The following is a 14,283-nucleotide window of genomic DNA, read 5'->3' on the forward strand; positions in this document are numbered from 1 at the left end:
CATTGACCTCAGGGAATTCTATTTATCCATTCTTCCCCATGAATTTTTTAAAATGCTTACAGGGATCTGACTTAGCTTCCTCCTCATTTATATTCTTCCATTTCAAGTGTCCAGCGTGACCTCTCATTCAGTATGAACACTGCTTATTCTGATCCATTAAAATGGTTGTGTGTTTTTCAGTTATTCATGATGATAATTCTTTCCCCGAGGAGCGGTTGTCCTGCTGGGGTGAGAAAAAGGGACTCAGGTTTGCTTTTGCTCTTCTGTTGTCACTGAAACACTAGAAGAAAGCTGAACTTGCTTTAAACTGCAGGATTTGTCAGTGACATCTGCCAGGCCTTTTACCAAAACAAAAACTTCAGTCTTCTGTTTGGCACTTTATGGAAATGGGATCTGTAATAATTTTGTTTTCTCCTCGTATAGATCCTAAAAATCGAGTCTACTGCAGAAATGAGTGATTATTTTAAAAATGTTGATATTTCTTGTACTGTACATGCCAGTTACTCCAAGGAAGAATGCATGGGGGCCATACTGTGTCATATGTGACCCACAGTGGTGGGTGCCTGGACCCCAGTAGCCTTGCTGGGTGTATAATGCTGGAGAGCAAGAGAAAAAAGGAGCATTGACACAGAGGAAATTGGCAGGAAGAAATCAGATAGGACTCCAGTTACAGCAGGAGATAATATGAATGTTGGGCTTCAAAAAGAGTGGCAACACAAATTCTACTTGAGGAGATTTGAAAATGATTGTGTAAGGCACAGCCATACAGTGATTTGGGAGTTTGGGGACTTTGAAGGACTGCAGTTTGGAGTAGGTGCCAGCCAATTAATTGGCTGACGACTTTTGATAAGAACCAGATTCCTCATCTCAGTCCACTACCTTGGGAGGGGTGGAAAAGCTGTTAGATTACTCAGCCTGGTCCTTTCTGGGAGGTTTAGGAGAAACTGTTATCTGATAGGACTCCAAAGGTCACAGGATGAAGAGACAGTCATCCAGGATGAATTTCTGCCCTGGGAGAGAGTGGCAATGGTTCAAGAGCTTTCTTCGAACTGCTAACAGGGGTTATTGTTCAGTTTACAGACAGCTTTGCATATATTTAGAGTGACTCTTGTGGAGTTAGGACAGATGTCTGATGGCATGACAGTTACAGGATATGGAGTTTCTCAAAGACTTTTGGAGGTTAGGAGTCAAGCTAACGTTGGGAAACAGCTCCTTACCCAGCTCCTTCCATGAGCTCCAGGAACTAAAATTCTCTCGAATGGGATCTGAGTCTGAGATGCCATAAATTTGCCTTATTTTCACTTTAGGGGGATTATTATTTCAAATAAGTTACTTAATTATCTAGGGTCTTCTTTCCCCATTCATCAAAAGAAGTCTTTTTACAGTGAAATCTCTCAGATAAACTTGCCTATTATAAAAATTAGGTTTTTGTCAGCATTTATGCAGTAACTGCCCCCACAGAAGGTCTTCAGTTGCTTTAATTGCTCATATTTGAAGCTCTGCCTTTTATTAGTATAATTTATTATATCTCAGTCACATGTCTTATCCAACATTTGAAACATTCTACAAGATATTCTACTAAAGGTAATTGTAGAGCAATGATCAATGTGCTTGGAATCGAAGTTGATTAACTCTTTAATCAGAATCATTGATGTATTTCATAGAACAGGACCATTAGTCTTAGTCCACTCTTTGGTTGGTTGATAGTATTGTAACTATAACTGTAATCTTTGGAGCGATGCTGGCCAATATTGACAAAGGAGTATCAATAAACATTATATCATTTAGTAATTCAGCTCTATGTCCTTGATAGATTGATCTCTCAAAACGGGGGGAAAAATCACAACAAAAAGTAAGAGGGTGAATTATTAATATATGAAGATTTTGGAAAAAGTAAGATTCAAGATAAGTATTGTATTTTAGAAAGTAAAAGGAAACTAGAAATTTGATACTTCTTGGTTAGCTTTTACACGGAGACATACGATGACACCAAGACCATTTTAAAATCACCTCTTGTTGGTTTTGGAATCTGTTTGCTGCTTACATTTGATGAAGTTTGTGTCCTACAATGTATTGACTTCAAGTCATGTTCTCTTGTTATTCATGTCTGTGAATCTTGCCGAGATTATGGAGAGACCTGGTTTTTTTTTGGTCTCCTGTATGAGGGGTTTGGGTAGATAGATAGTCTGCCTTGAGGTAGAATTGATTTATAGATAGTCTTTGTTGTTTAAGGATAAGTGGTTTGGGAAAAAGACCATTGAAAGTGAATCCACATAAAAGGGGGACCAAAATGTCACAATATGTGGGAGAGAGGAGAAGTTTGATTGGAACATTATCTTGGTAAAATGAAAATTCATATTGTTAGTTTGTTTAATCTAATATATAACCGAATTTAGGTGATAGTTTCAGTTAATAATTTGAATGTCAAAAAGAGTGACTGAAATGCTGAGTCTTTGGAGAGGCTTGCATTTTATGACAAAATCGTATAATAAAACAGTGTGATATGCTTCAGTTCACGTTTGACTTTCAGAGTAGTTTTAAAAGATTTTTTGAAAGAATATTCAATGCTTCATTAATTTTCTCAAGAAACTCCTTTGACATTGGAACTGTTCTCTTATGAAACACCCATCTACTTGTCCTTCTTGTCAATATTCTTTTCTTCCACTATGAATGGGTCCCCCTCTCTTAGATCTTTGTCTGGCAGTACATTATATATGAGGGAGGCAGTTTCAAGGTCTCTTTCATCTCTCATCTTTCTCCATATTATGGTTTCCTCTCTGCAGTCAGTTTGTATTTTTTGGATGCTGACATTCAACCTTCGCTTGGCAAGATGAATGAGACAGCCCCTGGTGTTAAGCAGGGCGGGCTGATAATGAGGTCAGATAATAAGTGAATAGTTTCCTATTACAATGATTTTTGCCATCTCATAGCTGCAAAAATCAGCAAGGAACCCTTATGTAACTTATATTAAGATAACTTGTTAACATAAAAAAGAATTACCTTTTCAAACAGTCCAGATATGGTTTAGCAATATTATTTTTATTGTGTTTGTTGAGAAGAGATTTGTTTTATTATTGCAGTTCTTCATAAATTATAATTTTAATGTTTGAAGAGACTTGGAAATTAGAAAAGAAACCAAAAAATAAAATACACATGTTTCTGATTGCCTTTCCTGGCTCTTGTCATTTTCTGAAAGCATACTTTGGCACCTAACATGTGGCCACTCATGAAATTTATCATGCTTCCACATTAAATTCTGTAATGGTGCACTGAAACTTAATAGTTTCTCATGGATACTGACCATATAATTAATCGGCAGCCAATGATATATTTCAAATTATAGATTAAAAATTATTTAACTTCTTAACAAATTAGATTCTGAATTGTTACTATTTCCTTGCTGGATCCTGTGGCATGACGCACACACAAGGGGAGATGCTGTTGGTGAGCAGTGGTGACAACACCGGCTGCTCTGGGCCCCAGTCTATGACCGAAGTCATTGTTTGGTTCGTCCATTCAGGCTGATCTCAGCCACATTGGAAGGTGACATTTAAATGGTATACTTCATAAATTCAGCAAAGAAAATTACTTGAGAATGATTGAAACCTGAAACCACAGCATGGAATGAACTATATAATTAATAATAAACATACATGATCATAGACACATGTAGCCATCCCTGATATTCTTCGCTGTTCACTCACGCCCACTCTCATTTTATTAATGTTCTGTACTTGCAATGATTGCATGGCACTTAACTGGGTTCACATTTCTGTTTCTCCCACTAGTGTATGTGTGTTTTGGGAGCTGGAGTCATGTCTCAAGCTCTCGGTCCCCAGCATCTAAGACATTGTCTGATACAGTGTGTCCTGAATGGTAATTGAATGCAGATATAATTGCATTGTAGTTATGTATTGTGAGTGGCTTCTTTCATTTTTTTGGGATACTGTTGGCTCTTTTGGTTAATGTTAGTGATTCTGACCTGGTTCTATTTAGAGTCCAATGTTTGTTTCATTCTTCGGCCACTTTGATGTTGTCTAATAATCTTTAGTACCCTGTTCTGGGTTACGGTTCACAAATACACCTTGTGAGATTTTTGTCATTTCCTTGTCATTAGAGTTGAACACCCTGCAGTTGTTCGAAATTCAATCATTGTAAAGGTATTTCACCTGTACAGGTACCGTTTCTTTTGTCTAATGAACATATACGGGTGGGCTTCTCTCAGTGTATCTCACCCTTTGGGGTCGTGGTGATGGAAGAGGAATGAGATAGGTGTGCACAGCTTGGGGTAGAAAGAAGGAAGCTTTTGCAATGAGAGGGGCCTGGATGAATACGTCTCCCACCACTGGTCACAGATATTTATTTATGATTACTTCTTACCTTTCAGCCTTCCTTTCCTGATCTACTGAAAACAGTCGGGATTACAACTATCCATGTAACTTCCTAGTTGGTGTTTTACTGTGTTTAATTCTGTGTATGTAATTCATTTCAAACAGGCAGTCTCTGATTTTACATCATAAAGGTAGTTTCCTAAAAGGAAATGTGCATTAAAAATAAATCATCTATGTGATAAAAGTACATTACTTTGGTTATATTTTAAGGAATCACTAAAAGACAGCAGGGTCCTGAATCATATGGGTAAACTCATTATTTAAAATTATCTGCATGAAATATGTGCATATGTATACTACATTATATGTAATGGCTTTTGGACAGTTCAAACTTAATGATTTATGCAAAGCCCTCTTATTTTTTAAGAGCAATTTTTTCATACCTTACCGCTCAGATGTTGGCTTATCACCACACTGTTCAAGTAGCTTATTTTCATAAACAGTATTTTTTCATGGTGACAGTTTTTCCACAGGACAAGAGTCTGCTTCCTCTGACATCTGCATGGTGACCCATGAAACAGTTTAAAAGCTGATTTAATTCAATAACATTTCCCCAAAAAAGTTTTAGGGATAGAGAATCCATCTTGATAGAAATTTCTACCAGGAGAAAATACTAAACACATTGCCTGGCATGTTATAGAAATGTTAAAAACCTGACTTTAGCATTCATCTAGAGAGAAGTGTTTATTATACATGATTGTTCAGTGACTATGTATTTGTGAAAGAATATATTTAAAAAATTAACATCAGTGTTTAAAATGAAGACAAAATAACCAGGTAAAGTGACATTATGCAGATGTAAGTGAATATTCAGTGATGATGAAACATAACAGAGGGATGAAACACACTGGAGGTGTAACTATGACTGTGTAACATGGGATTAAACATCTTTTCTTCCCTGGGCACTGGAAAGCAGCTGGGACTGCCTCAGGCAGGGACCTGTGCTCACCTTTATCTCCATGTTAGCACGAATGCTGCACTGAGCTCTTGGGCACCTGAGCTCAGGTAATCAAGCCGCCAAAGCAGTATTACTTAAAGTATTGATGGGAGACCACAAACATCAGGACCTACTGGATGGTCAGGGACCTACCCCAGATTTATTCAGTTTCAATCTCTGAAGATAATTCCAACCAGAGTTTAACTAGCCCGTCAGATGTGTCTTCCAGACTCTAAAATTTGAGAACCGTTGCCCTAGAGGCTTCAGTCTCTTCTGTTGATCTGTCTGGCTTGTTTGATTTCTTAGCTCACTCATTTGACATTCTCCTTATGATAGACTTTAGCTCTCCTGACTGTTACCTAGCAGTCTAATGCTTGGAGGCATACCTTATTTCAATTTCTCCTGGGAATTTTGTAGCTTGGCTTTTTTATTCCTAACCCCAGAAACTCTCCTGGCATTTCTAGGTAAATGAAAAAAATGCACATAATTTTCAAAATATCATAAGCTTCATATATTTCAAAGATAAAGCTACAAGATTATTGTTTACTACAGAGAAAGGTAGAGCTTATCATTTAAGTGAGGGGAAAATATGAGAATAGAATATTTGCAGTAGCCATCCTTTCATAACATAACAAATTATCTTCCTGCCTTGGCTTTCCTGGGCTACTGTAAGAAATGGTCTAAGGTAAAGTATTTCGTACCTTCTGTAACATGGCTGTTAATAAGGCCACTTCTCACAATGTCGTGTAGGTCTTGTGTAGAAATGAATATGATGTTTCCTTTTTTACATTTTAGATACTATTCTATCTTAGTTTTTTTTTGGAGAAAGAGATTGCACTCACTATAAGTAAGAAATCATTGCTACTGGAATTGGGATTTATATTCATATTTGATGACAGTTTTTGCTTAATTATCACATTACAAAGTATATGAAATGGTGTAAATGTTTGACACATCTCCATTTATATATCTACCCTTATGATGAAAGGAAAGAGGAGAGGGAACTATCTAAAATTTAAAATGTATTTGAAATATAGATACTCAAATTAGCACAATGACATCATCTTAGTTAGCTTCCCTCAGTTCACACACAAAGCCAATGCCTGTGTTCTACTCAGTGGGCAGTTTTCCTTTGTGAATGATTCAGGGACCCAGGCTCCTTCTCTCTTGTGGCTCCTTGCTGCTTCCAGTGATTTTTACTTGTGTTAAGGATCATTTTTGTCACTAACTCATATGGGCATTCAAGGCTTACTTAGTGAATGTGTGTGTCTGTGTCAGCTTTTAATAACTACAGTGAAAAACTTCCTTTAAATACATAGATTTTTTTTTCTTCTTTTCTTTTTCCTCTTTATCCTAGTGGTGGAGCTATAAACTGAGTCCTACTAAAAATTTAGACAGTTTCTCATACTTTGCCATGTGTCAATGGAGCTCTTTCCTCATATCAGGGAAAGAGAGGAGGAAGAAAGGAATTTTAAGGACATTAATGTTATGAACGAGTTTGAAATCATTTCCTTTCCAAAGAATAGAGGTAACATGTATCATAGATGTTTATGTATGCATATATATGTAAAATACCTAAAAGAGACACAGAATCTCTTTTTTTCCTGTTTATTGAATTTATTGTGGTGACACTCTTTTTTAGAAAAAACTTTGTTGATTTCAGAGAGAGGAAGGGAGAGGGAGAGACAGAGATAGAAACATCAATGATGAGAGTGTCACTGATCGGCTACCTCCCGCATGCCCCCCACTGGGGTTTGGACCTGAAACCCAGGAATGTGCCCTGACCAGGAATCGAACCTCAATCTCCTGGCTGGCTGGGCTGGTGTGACACTCTTAATAGTAGTTGTGTCATCTCAGATCAACCAGGAGGAGACTGGAACGGAAGGAGGCCTCCATTCAGTGTATTAATATTTGCACTGTTTGAACTTTATCCTGTCTTTATATCGCATCTTCAAATAAAAACAAATATGCTTTTAAGGAAGAAAAGAATTACACATGAAAGTTTTTGTTAAGTAATCAGACATTATCTCCATTTTTCCTGACTCAGGGGTCCAACATTACTGATACCTGCACTGAAATGCTAATGTGTGGAGTCTTACTGAAAATTTCTTCTGGAAATATTCAAGAACGAGTGTTTTTTCTTTTTGATAATCTTTTGGTGTATTGCAAAAGAAAACACAGGTAAGAGGATAAACAGGTAACACTTCAGAAATTGTTTATCCCCCTCACAGGTTCAACTTTTCCTCTGTGGTCCTGGGAACTCACAATCTCATCGGTAAATGTCCACAGGCTCAGCCCATTCTATGCCTTTTCCCTTCATCTTCTTATAAAACCTAACTGAAATGTGACTGTCATTAGATGATACTCCTCCCCAGGAGCCTTCTGGAGGAAAAGTGGTTGTTGTTTCTAACCCCTACCTGGTATTTCCAGAACCCAGCTGGCACCATAGTTATTAGAGTGTTATTGAGTATACTCCCTGTGCTATACTTCACACCCTCGTGAGGAAATAAAGAGTATTGTTTCTTCCATTTTGCTCTGGCTGTTTCTCCTTCTTGGCTGTTGCTCTTCCCTCCAAGGCTTGTGTGGCCCGGTTCTTCGTGTCTTTTAATCTTATTTAAATATCACTTTCTCAGAAATATCTTCCCTGACCACCCCATCCAAGGCAGCCTCTCAGCCACTCTATCAATATCTGGAAAGTACATGCTGATATTTTCTCCATTCTTTATTTGTTTATTTCTGCCACCTTTACAAGGTTAGACTGTAAGGTCCATGAGAACAAGGGTCTTGGTGCTTTTCATTGCTATTTAATTATCCATCCCCAGAGGCTGGAGCAGACCTACCATGTAATAGATACTCAAGAAACATTTGTTGAATAAGTGAATAAATGATTGAATGGATGAAACCCAAGCAAGTCCTTGGTATAGCTTAGCCATCACCCATGTAAACAATGTTATGTATTAATGTCAATTAATGCAATTGTTGTTTGTTTTAAAGCATAGATATACTTTTTTTTCTTCAGAAGTTACTTGTTTGACTGCATGGTTTTCTTGAAATTTTTGCAGGTTGATTAAGCAAAATAGTAAAGTTGTACTTTATTGGGAAATTTCCTGAACCCATATGTCCTTCTTAACTGTATCTAAGAAACATTCATTTTAATGAAGTGGTACCATGTACCTTGATGAAAGAGAACAGGTTAGGATTAGAGCCAAAAGATAATTAAATTGTTGTCATCTTTGTCTTAGTGAGCTTTTTGAAAAATTGGTTTTGACCTCATGTGGAAATGACCTGTTTATTTTTTCTAGTATGCTCTTCTAAATTCTTTGTGTTTGGTAGCAAGATCGAGATTAATAAAAATAAGCTTTAGGAAGATGTAGGCTGTTAATTTTACTTGTATGTAACTCATTTAAAAATGGTAATGTGATTCAAGTTGTTTAGGTGTAATTATTTTTTCCAGCTTTATTGAGATATAATGGAGAAATAAAATTATAAGATTCTTAGAGTGTACAACATGCTGATTCAATATATATAATACGTCGTGAAAGGATTTCCCCCACTGAGTTAATTAACATATCCGTCTAGGTGCAGTTATTAAAGGCATTCATTTGAGACTGATACTTTTTTTTAAAATTACAGTTGATCTCATTCCTATTTATATATATGTGCCTGCCTTTGAGCTCAAAGCTTTTGCAAATGAAGACTGTACAAATGATGATATTATTTATGGTCTCAAGGCCTTAATGTTTAAATAAGTTAAACAACAAGAAAGGTTTCATAAAATTAAAATCTCGGGTTTAGCAAATATCCTTAATGTATGTATAGCATGGACAAAGTACATAGTAATTAGAAATGGAAATCACTAAATAGGTCTGTGTCCATCCCTTCCTGAATGATGGGAGTGTGACTCTACCATCTGTTTCCTTCATTTTAGAATACTTCACTTCCTCTACCTTGTCCTGTCTAAGCTCTGATGATCCTTCAGAAAGTATGAGTAAACTAATCTTTTCCAAACGTCCAGAATGTTGTAATTGCAAGAACCAGGGCCCTGATGAATTTATTTTATTTTTAGATCTACATTCAATAAAGACAAGAGTGCTAATTATGTATCCCAGCTGTCCATATTTCTAACACTATTAATCTTAGAAGAAACTGGCATTGAAAAATAATATATTATGTAGTATTTGATACATATAACATGACTGCTTAGTTTGGCTTGTTGATGAGCTTTGTGTATGAGATGGTATCATCATGTATTTAGTTGTCTGCTACTTATATTTTGTATAAGATATGCTTTTTAAGCACTGTATTCATGTATGTAGCAATAGTTTATCTTAACTGCTGCATAATATTCCATTGGTTGGCTATAACACAATTTAATTAATAACATTTTATTTGTTCTCCTGTCTGTGGAGACAGGATAAATTTGTTCTTTCCAGTTTTTCTCTTACTGTGAACATTCCTATACATGCATCCCAGTGACCATTGAAACACATAATTAGGAAGGAAAGTATAGACTCAAGATATGCAAGTACTCAATATTACAATATAGAGTAAACTTATTGTCAAACCATAGACTTTTTCATCTTTAAAATTCAATAGAGCCATTTTCTGAAGGGACCAAAGATCTATTTGAACGAGGTGTTGCAGTATTAACCACTTACTAGAATTTCATATTGATTCTTATCATCTGTAGGTCAAGAGGAATATAAAAAGCCTGTACAGGGCTAAGAGCCTGTACATTATCACAAAGAAAATTAATACTTTGGAAAATAAGACCCAATTTGAGATTCCATGCCTGTGACTAAAACTGTCATCAAGGATATTAAGCTTTTCAAAATAGGATTGGTTTTAAGTATGATGTATGCATTTATAAGAAATTCTTTTTCTGCAACACACCGTGATACAATTTCCTACCTAAGGCATATTAGTTGGCTCTGCATTCTTTATCTTTGGCCTCCAATGATGCCAACTTTCATAGCTACCTGGCTCGAATCCCTAATTTATAGTATTTATTTAGGCTTATTAACGAAGGGTACTTAGAGGTTGCTTTCGGAATGAACATGAGAGTGTAAGATCGTGAAGGCCTGGGGCTGACAGACTCTCCGTCAGATTAATTAATCAATATAGCTAGTTTTCTTTACTAATGATGAAGGACTATAAGTTTGGAGAAAGGTTTAGACAGATAAGTAGGATATATACTATTTTCCAAAGAAGAAAGTCAGGGACTATGAAGACACCTTGTGACACCTCCCTGCACCCACTTCCTCCACTCCATGGCAGGTATCTAACCACAGAGGAGAAGGGGAGAGGGAACACTGGCGTTGGTGTGCAGTTACGGCTTAACCTTTGCTAGGTGTGTCTGTGTTACACAAGTGAGTAATTATTTCAGCATACAGAATTGTTAGGCAGACTTGTACTAGTAAGTATAGTTCAGGTCAATTGAGATCTCTTGAGGGACTAGGTATTCTTTAATCCTCTCAAATCATTCCTTATGATCTTTCCTTTTAAATTTAATTGAAAAAACCCAGTTTTTAAAACAATCTCTCCCGAATGTTCAGTGATTCAACTACAAACATACATAATAACCCAATTCATTACTACAAATGTTCATCTGTAAACCTGGATTTTTTTTTACTTTGTGTTACATACTTCTAAAGATTAAAGGTCAATACTGGACACACTATATACAAAGTTTTGGAATGATTTAGACTATTTTGAAAATAACTAAGACCTTTATGAAGGATTCTACATGTGTTAAGAGACTTAACAAGTATACAGTTATCATGTCATAAAAACAATATAGGAAACATTTTCAGCTGGATAATGAACCTCCAGCAGAGTCAATTTTTTTGGTAGAGGGATTATAAGATCTAACTGAATTTTACCAAGGATTGGAAATTACCAGCTACTTACTGAAAATGAGAAATGAAGGTGAAAGAAATCAAATGAAATTTTAACCAACTCTTAGTGTCAGGTGTGATTGGGCACCTCTGATGTTCTATAATGAGCTAAAGCACATGTTTACCTTCCCACCTGTACATTTTCTTGAGCCCAGAGCTCCGGTTTATTTAAAAAACTACAAGTAAGTCACATCTCGCAGTGCACCAGTGCTGTTATGAATGAGAGGGAGGGCACAAGTAAAAAATACCAAGAGCCTAACATTTGATATCATTGATTGGATCGGTATCTCATTTGTCCTTTGCAAAGATCTGATTAAATTATAGTGCTTCAACGCTGTCTTGCGTTAAGTAAAGCAGTAATGATTGTGTGGTTTCATCCCTTTATAAGACGGTTGAAGAACAGCAAGACGTCTGCAGATGGACATCGGTACCTTTTCCGTGGCCGCATCAATACAGAGGTGATGGAAGTGGAGAATGTGGACGATGGCACAGGTCAGTGACTGGCAGATGCAGAACAAAAGCCCAGTGGTAAACTGCCTTACAGGACAGACTGCTCAGTTGAATAATTCAGTGCAGTGCAGTAGAGCTGAGAAATACTTTGTTAGGTAGAGCAGTCAGAGGAAAAAGGCGAAAGGGAGGGAAGGACTGTTTTAAAAATGAAAAATTATTTTTGGCTGAAACATATTGACATTAAACACAGATACAAAGAAATAGCTGAGTAGGAATGTCATAGACACTCACAGTTCCTAGTCTAGAGAGTGTGAATGCAGAAAATATTTAATGAATGAATTGATTTTAAGTTATCCTATGTGTTATAAGTATTTATGTGACATTGTGTTCCTATGTATATTTAATGTAGAATATAGTAAACTTTAGATTTATTTCATCTATACATTGCTAGTAATATATGCAGGTTGTCAATTTGCTTGTACGGGGAAGTTGTGGATGGAGGTGCTTTGTGTAATTTAAGTTCTTTGTTTCACAAAGACAGTAAATTTTTGCTCTGTACAACTGAGGTTATGGACTTTTATAAGTAAGTTCATGAACTCGTGATTAGTCACAAATATTAAGTAAAATGAAGTTAAAATAAATTATTATTTGCTATTTGAAAAAAAGTTTTATATCATATGGATGTTTATTAAATTGAATCACTCTTTTTCCAAAGATTTTAATTAGAATTTCAAAAGTACGCTTCTAAGAGGAAAGACAAGATAATATAAAATATATTAATGGTTGATTAATGACTTTTATTCCCATACAGAGAAATGTCTTTATAATATTCAGTTTAAATGTGGGATTGGGGCACAGATCAGCTCTCCTCCCACATACGTTTGTTGTCATCCCTGGATCTCAGAGGGAAGAAGAATGTTTCTCATCTGTAGGGAGCACAGGTTTTCAAATGCTCACCTGTGTGCCATATCTCCATCTTGTTTATTAGAATCCTAACAAATTATCCAGTACTTAAAATAGTGAACTGTGGTTGCCCCAGGTCAGAGAAAAAGACATGCAACGGGCAGAGTTCAGGTGGTGCCTGGGACGGGACGCTTCCCTTGGGCACCAGGTCATGCTGTGGAGACGCTCCTCACTGGCTGATGGTGGGATGGAGATGGGGAGCTGTCGGTCAGCAGGAGCAGGGAGCAGTCCCACATTTCCAATCCCTTTCTGTGCTGCAGAATACGGTACAGTTGCAGGTGCTCCCCTGATCACACTTGGGACATAGCAGCCTATCTTTCCATGACAGGGTGTGCACGTTAGTCTTTATAAGGTGGCAGAACTCTCTTTAAGGCTTTCTAAGGAGACCGTTTAGTGACGGCTTAGAAATGCTACCTGTCTAAAATGTGAGTATCTCTCTTGCTTCAGTAACCTGAATGCTCAAGAGAATGTCTTAAAGCCCGCAGTTTGCTTGGGGTGGGAGAAGTGAGGCGGGAAAGCACGCTCCAGCCTTCACACTGCCCTTTGTTGGCCCTGTCTCCCGGGGGGACCTCCGCTCCCCTGTTGCCTGAGCACTGCCTTTGTTTTCTTCCCCGGGTCTCACTCCCCTCCTTTCCCTCAGGGATGTGGTTGTCAACATTTATACCTTCTTCCCTGGTAGCCTAAGTGAATTTTGTATTGATTACCGTGGTTACTGTGCTGATGGGAAACCGGGGCACTAGATAGAGACATGTAAGAATCCAGGGCCTTTGGAGGGATGGGCATAAAATGCTGTCATCAGTGTATCTGTGTCAGATGTAGGGGAGTGAGAGTCTATGAGAGGTGAGGTGAGAAATGTTCCCTTGTCGAGCATTGACTGCATGCAATATATAAACATTTTGTTAATTTTATTTTTTGTGCTTCAACACACACATATAAAGCAAAGGTATTTGGAAGAATTCAGTGGTTTTTGGAACTTCTGTGAATCGAATGATTGCGTTGATATGGTATTATCTATAACATTTGCTCATTCACCTTTGCTCATTAATTTCCAGCTGACTTCCATAGCAGTGGACACATTGTGGTTAATGGATGGAAGATACATAACACAGCAAAAAATAAATGGTTTGTGTGTATGGCAAAAACACCTGAAGAGAAACACGAGTGGTTAGAAGCAATTTTGAAAGAAAGAGAAAGACGAAAAAGTGGGTATATGAGTTGGGTACGAAAAAGTGGGTATATGAGTTGGGTGCGAAAAAGTGGGTATATGAATTGTTATATTTGGTGAAGATCCTAACTTAGCAGAAAAGCTAAGATAATGGGCTAAAGTTGTGAAAGACTAAAAAGGAATATAATGTTCACTTGAATTTTCTATGTGATGTAAGCCCCATGCTAAAATACTTTTTGAATGCTTCCAATACTGTTACTTACCAAAAGAAAGAAGAGAGTGATCTTATGTAGTTAGCAAAATAATTGTATTGTGACTGGCAGTGTCTTTTAAATAGTGTCTTAGTGTGTTTGGGCTGCTGTAACCAGCTATCGTAGGCTGGGTGGCTCATAAACAATAGACAGTTATTCCTCATTGTTCTGGAGGCTGGGAAGTCCCGGATTGTGACACCTACAGATTCTGTGCTTGCTGTCAGGCCAC

The 14,283-nt window shown here is 37.1% G+C and overlaps 1 protein-coding gene across 1 annotated transcript in view; it reads left to right on the top strand.

Moving 5' to 3' along the window:
* Positions 1-14,283, top strand: part of PREX2 (phosphatidylinositol-3,4,5-trisphosphate dependent Rac exchange factor 2) — a 179,432-nt gene that overhangs the window by 62,023 nt on the left and 103,126 nt on the right. The window contains exons 7-9 of the mRNA XM_087825421.1: positions 7,376-7,509; positions 11,614-11,717; positions 13,691-13,840. Coding sequence (XP_087681547.1) covers positions 7,376-7,509; positions 11,614-11,717; positions 13,691-13,840 — 388 coding nt within the window. The remainder of the gene's footprint in view (positions 1-7,375; positions 7,510-11,613; positions 11,718-13,690; positions 13,841-14,283) is intronic.

This window comes from Miniopterus natalensis, chromosome 16, assembly GCF_054644295.1.
Source record: "Miniopterus natalensis isolate mMinNat1 chromosome 16, mMinNat1.hap1, whole genome shotgun sequence".
Classification (NCBI taxonomy): domain Eukaryota; kingdom Metazoa; phylum Chordata; class Mammalia; order Chiroptera; family Miniopteridae; genus Miniopterus; species Miniopterus natalensis.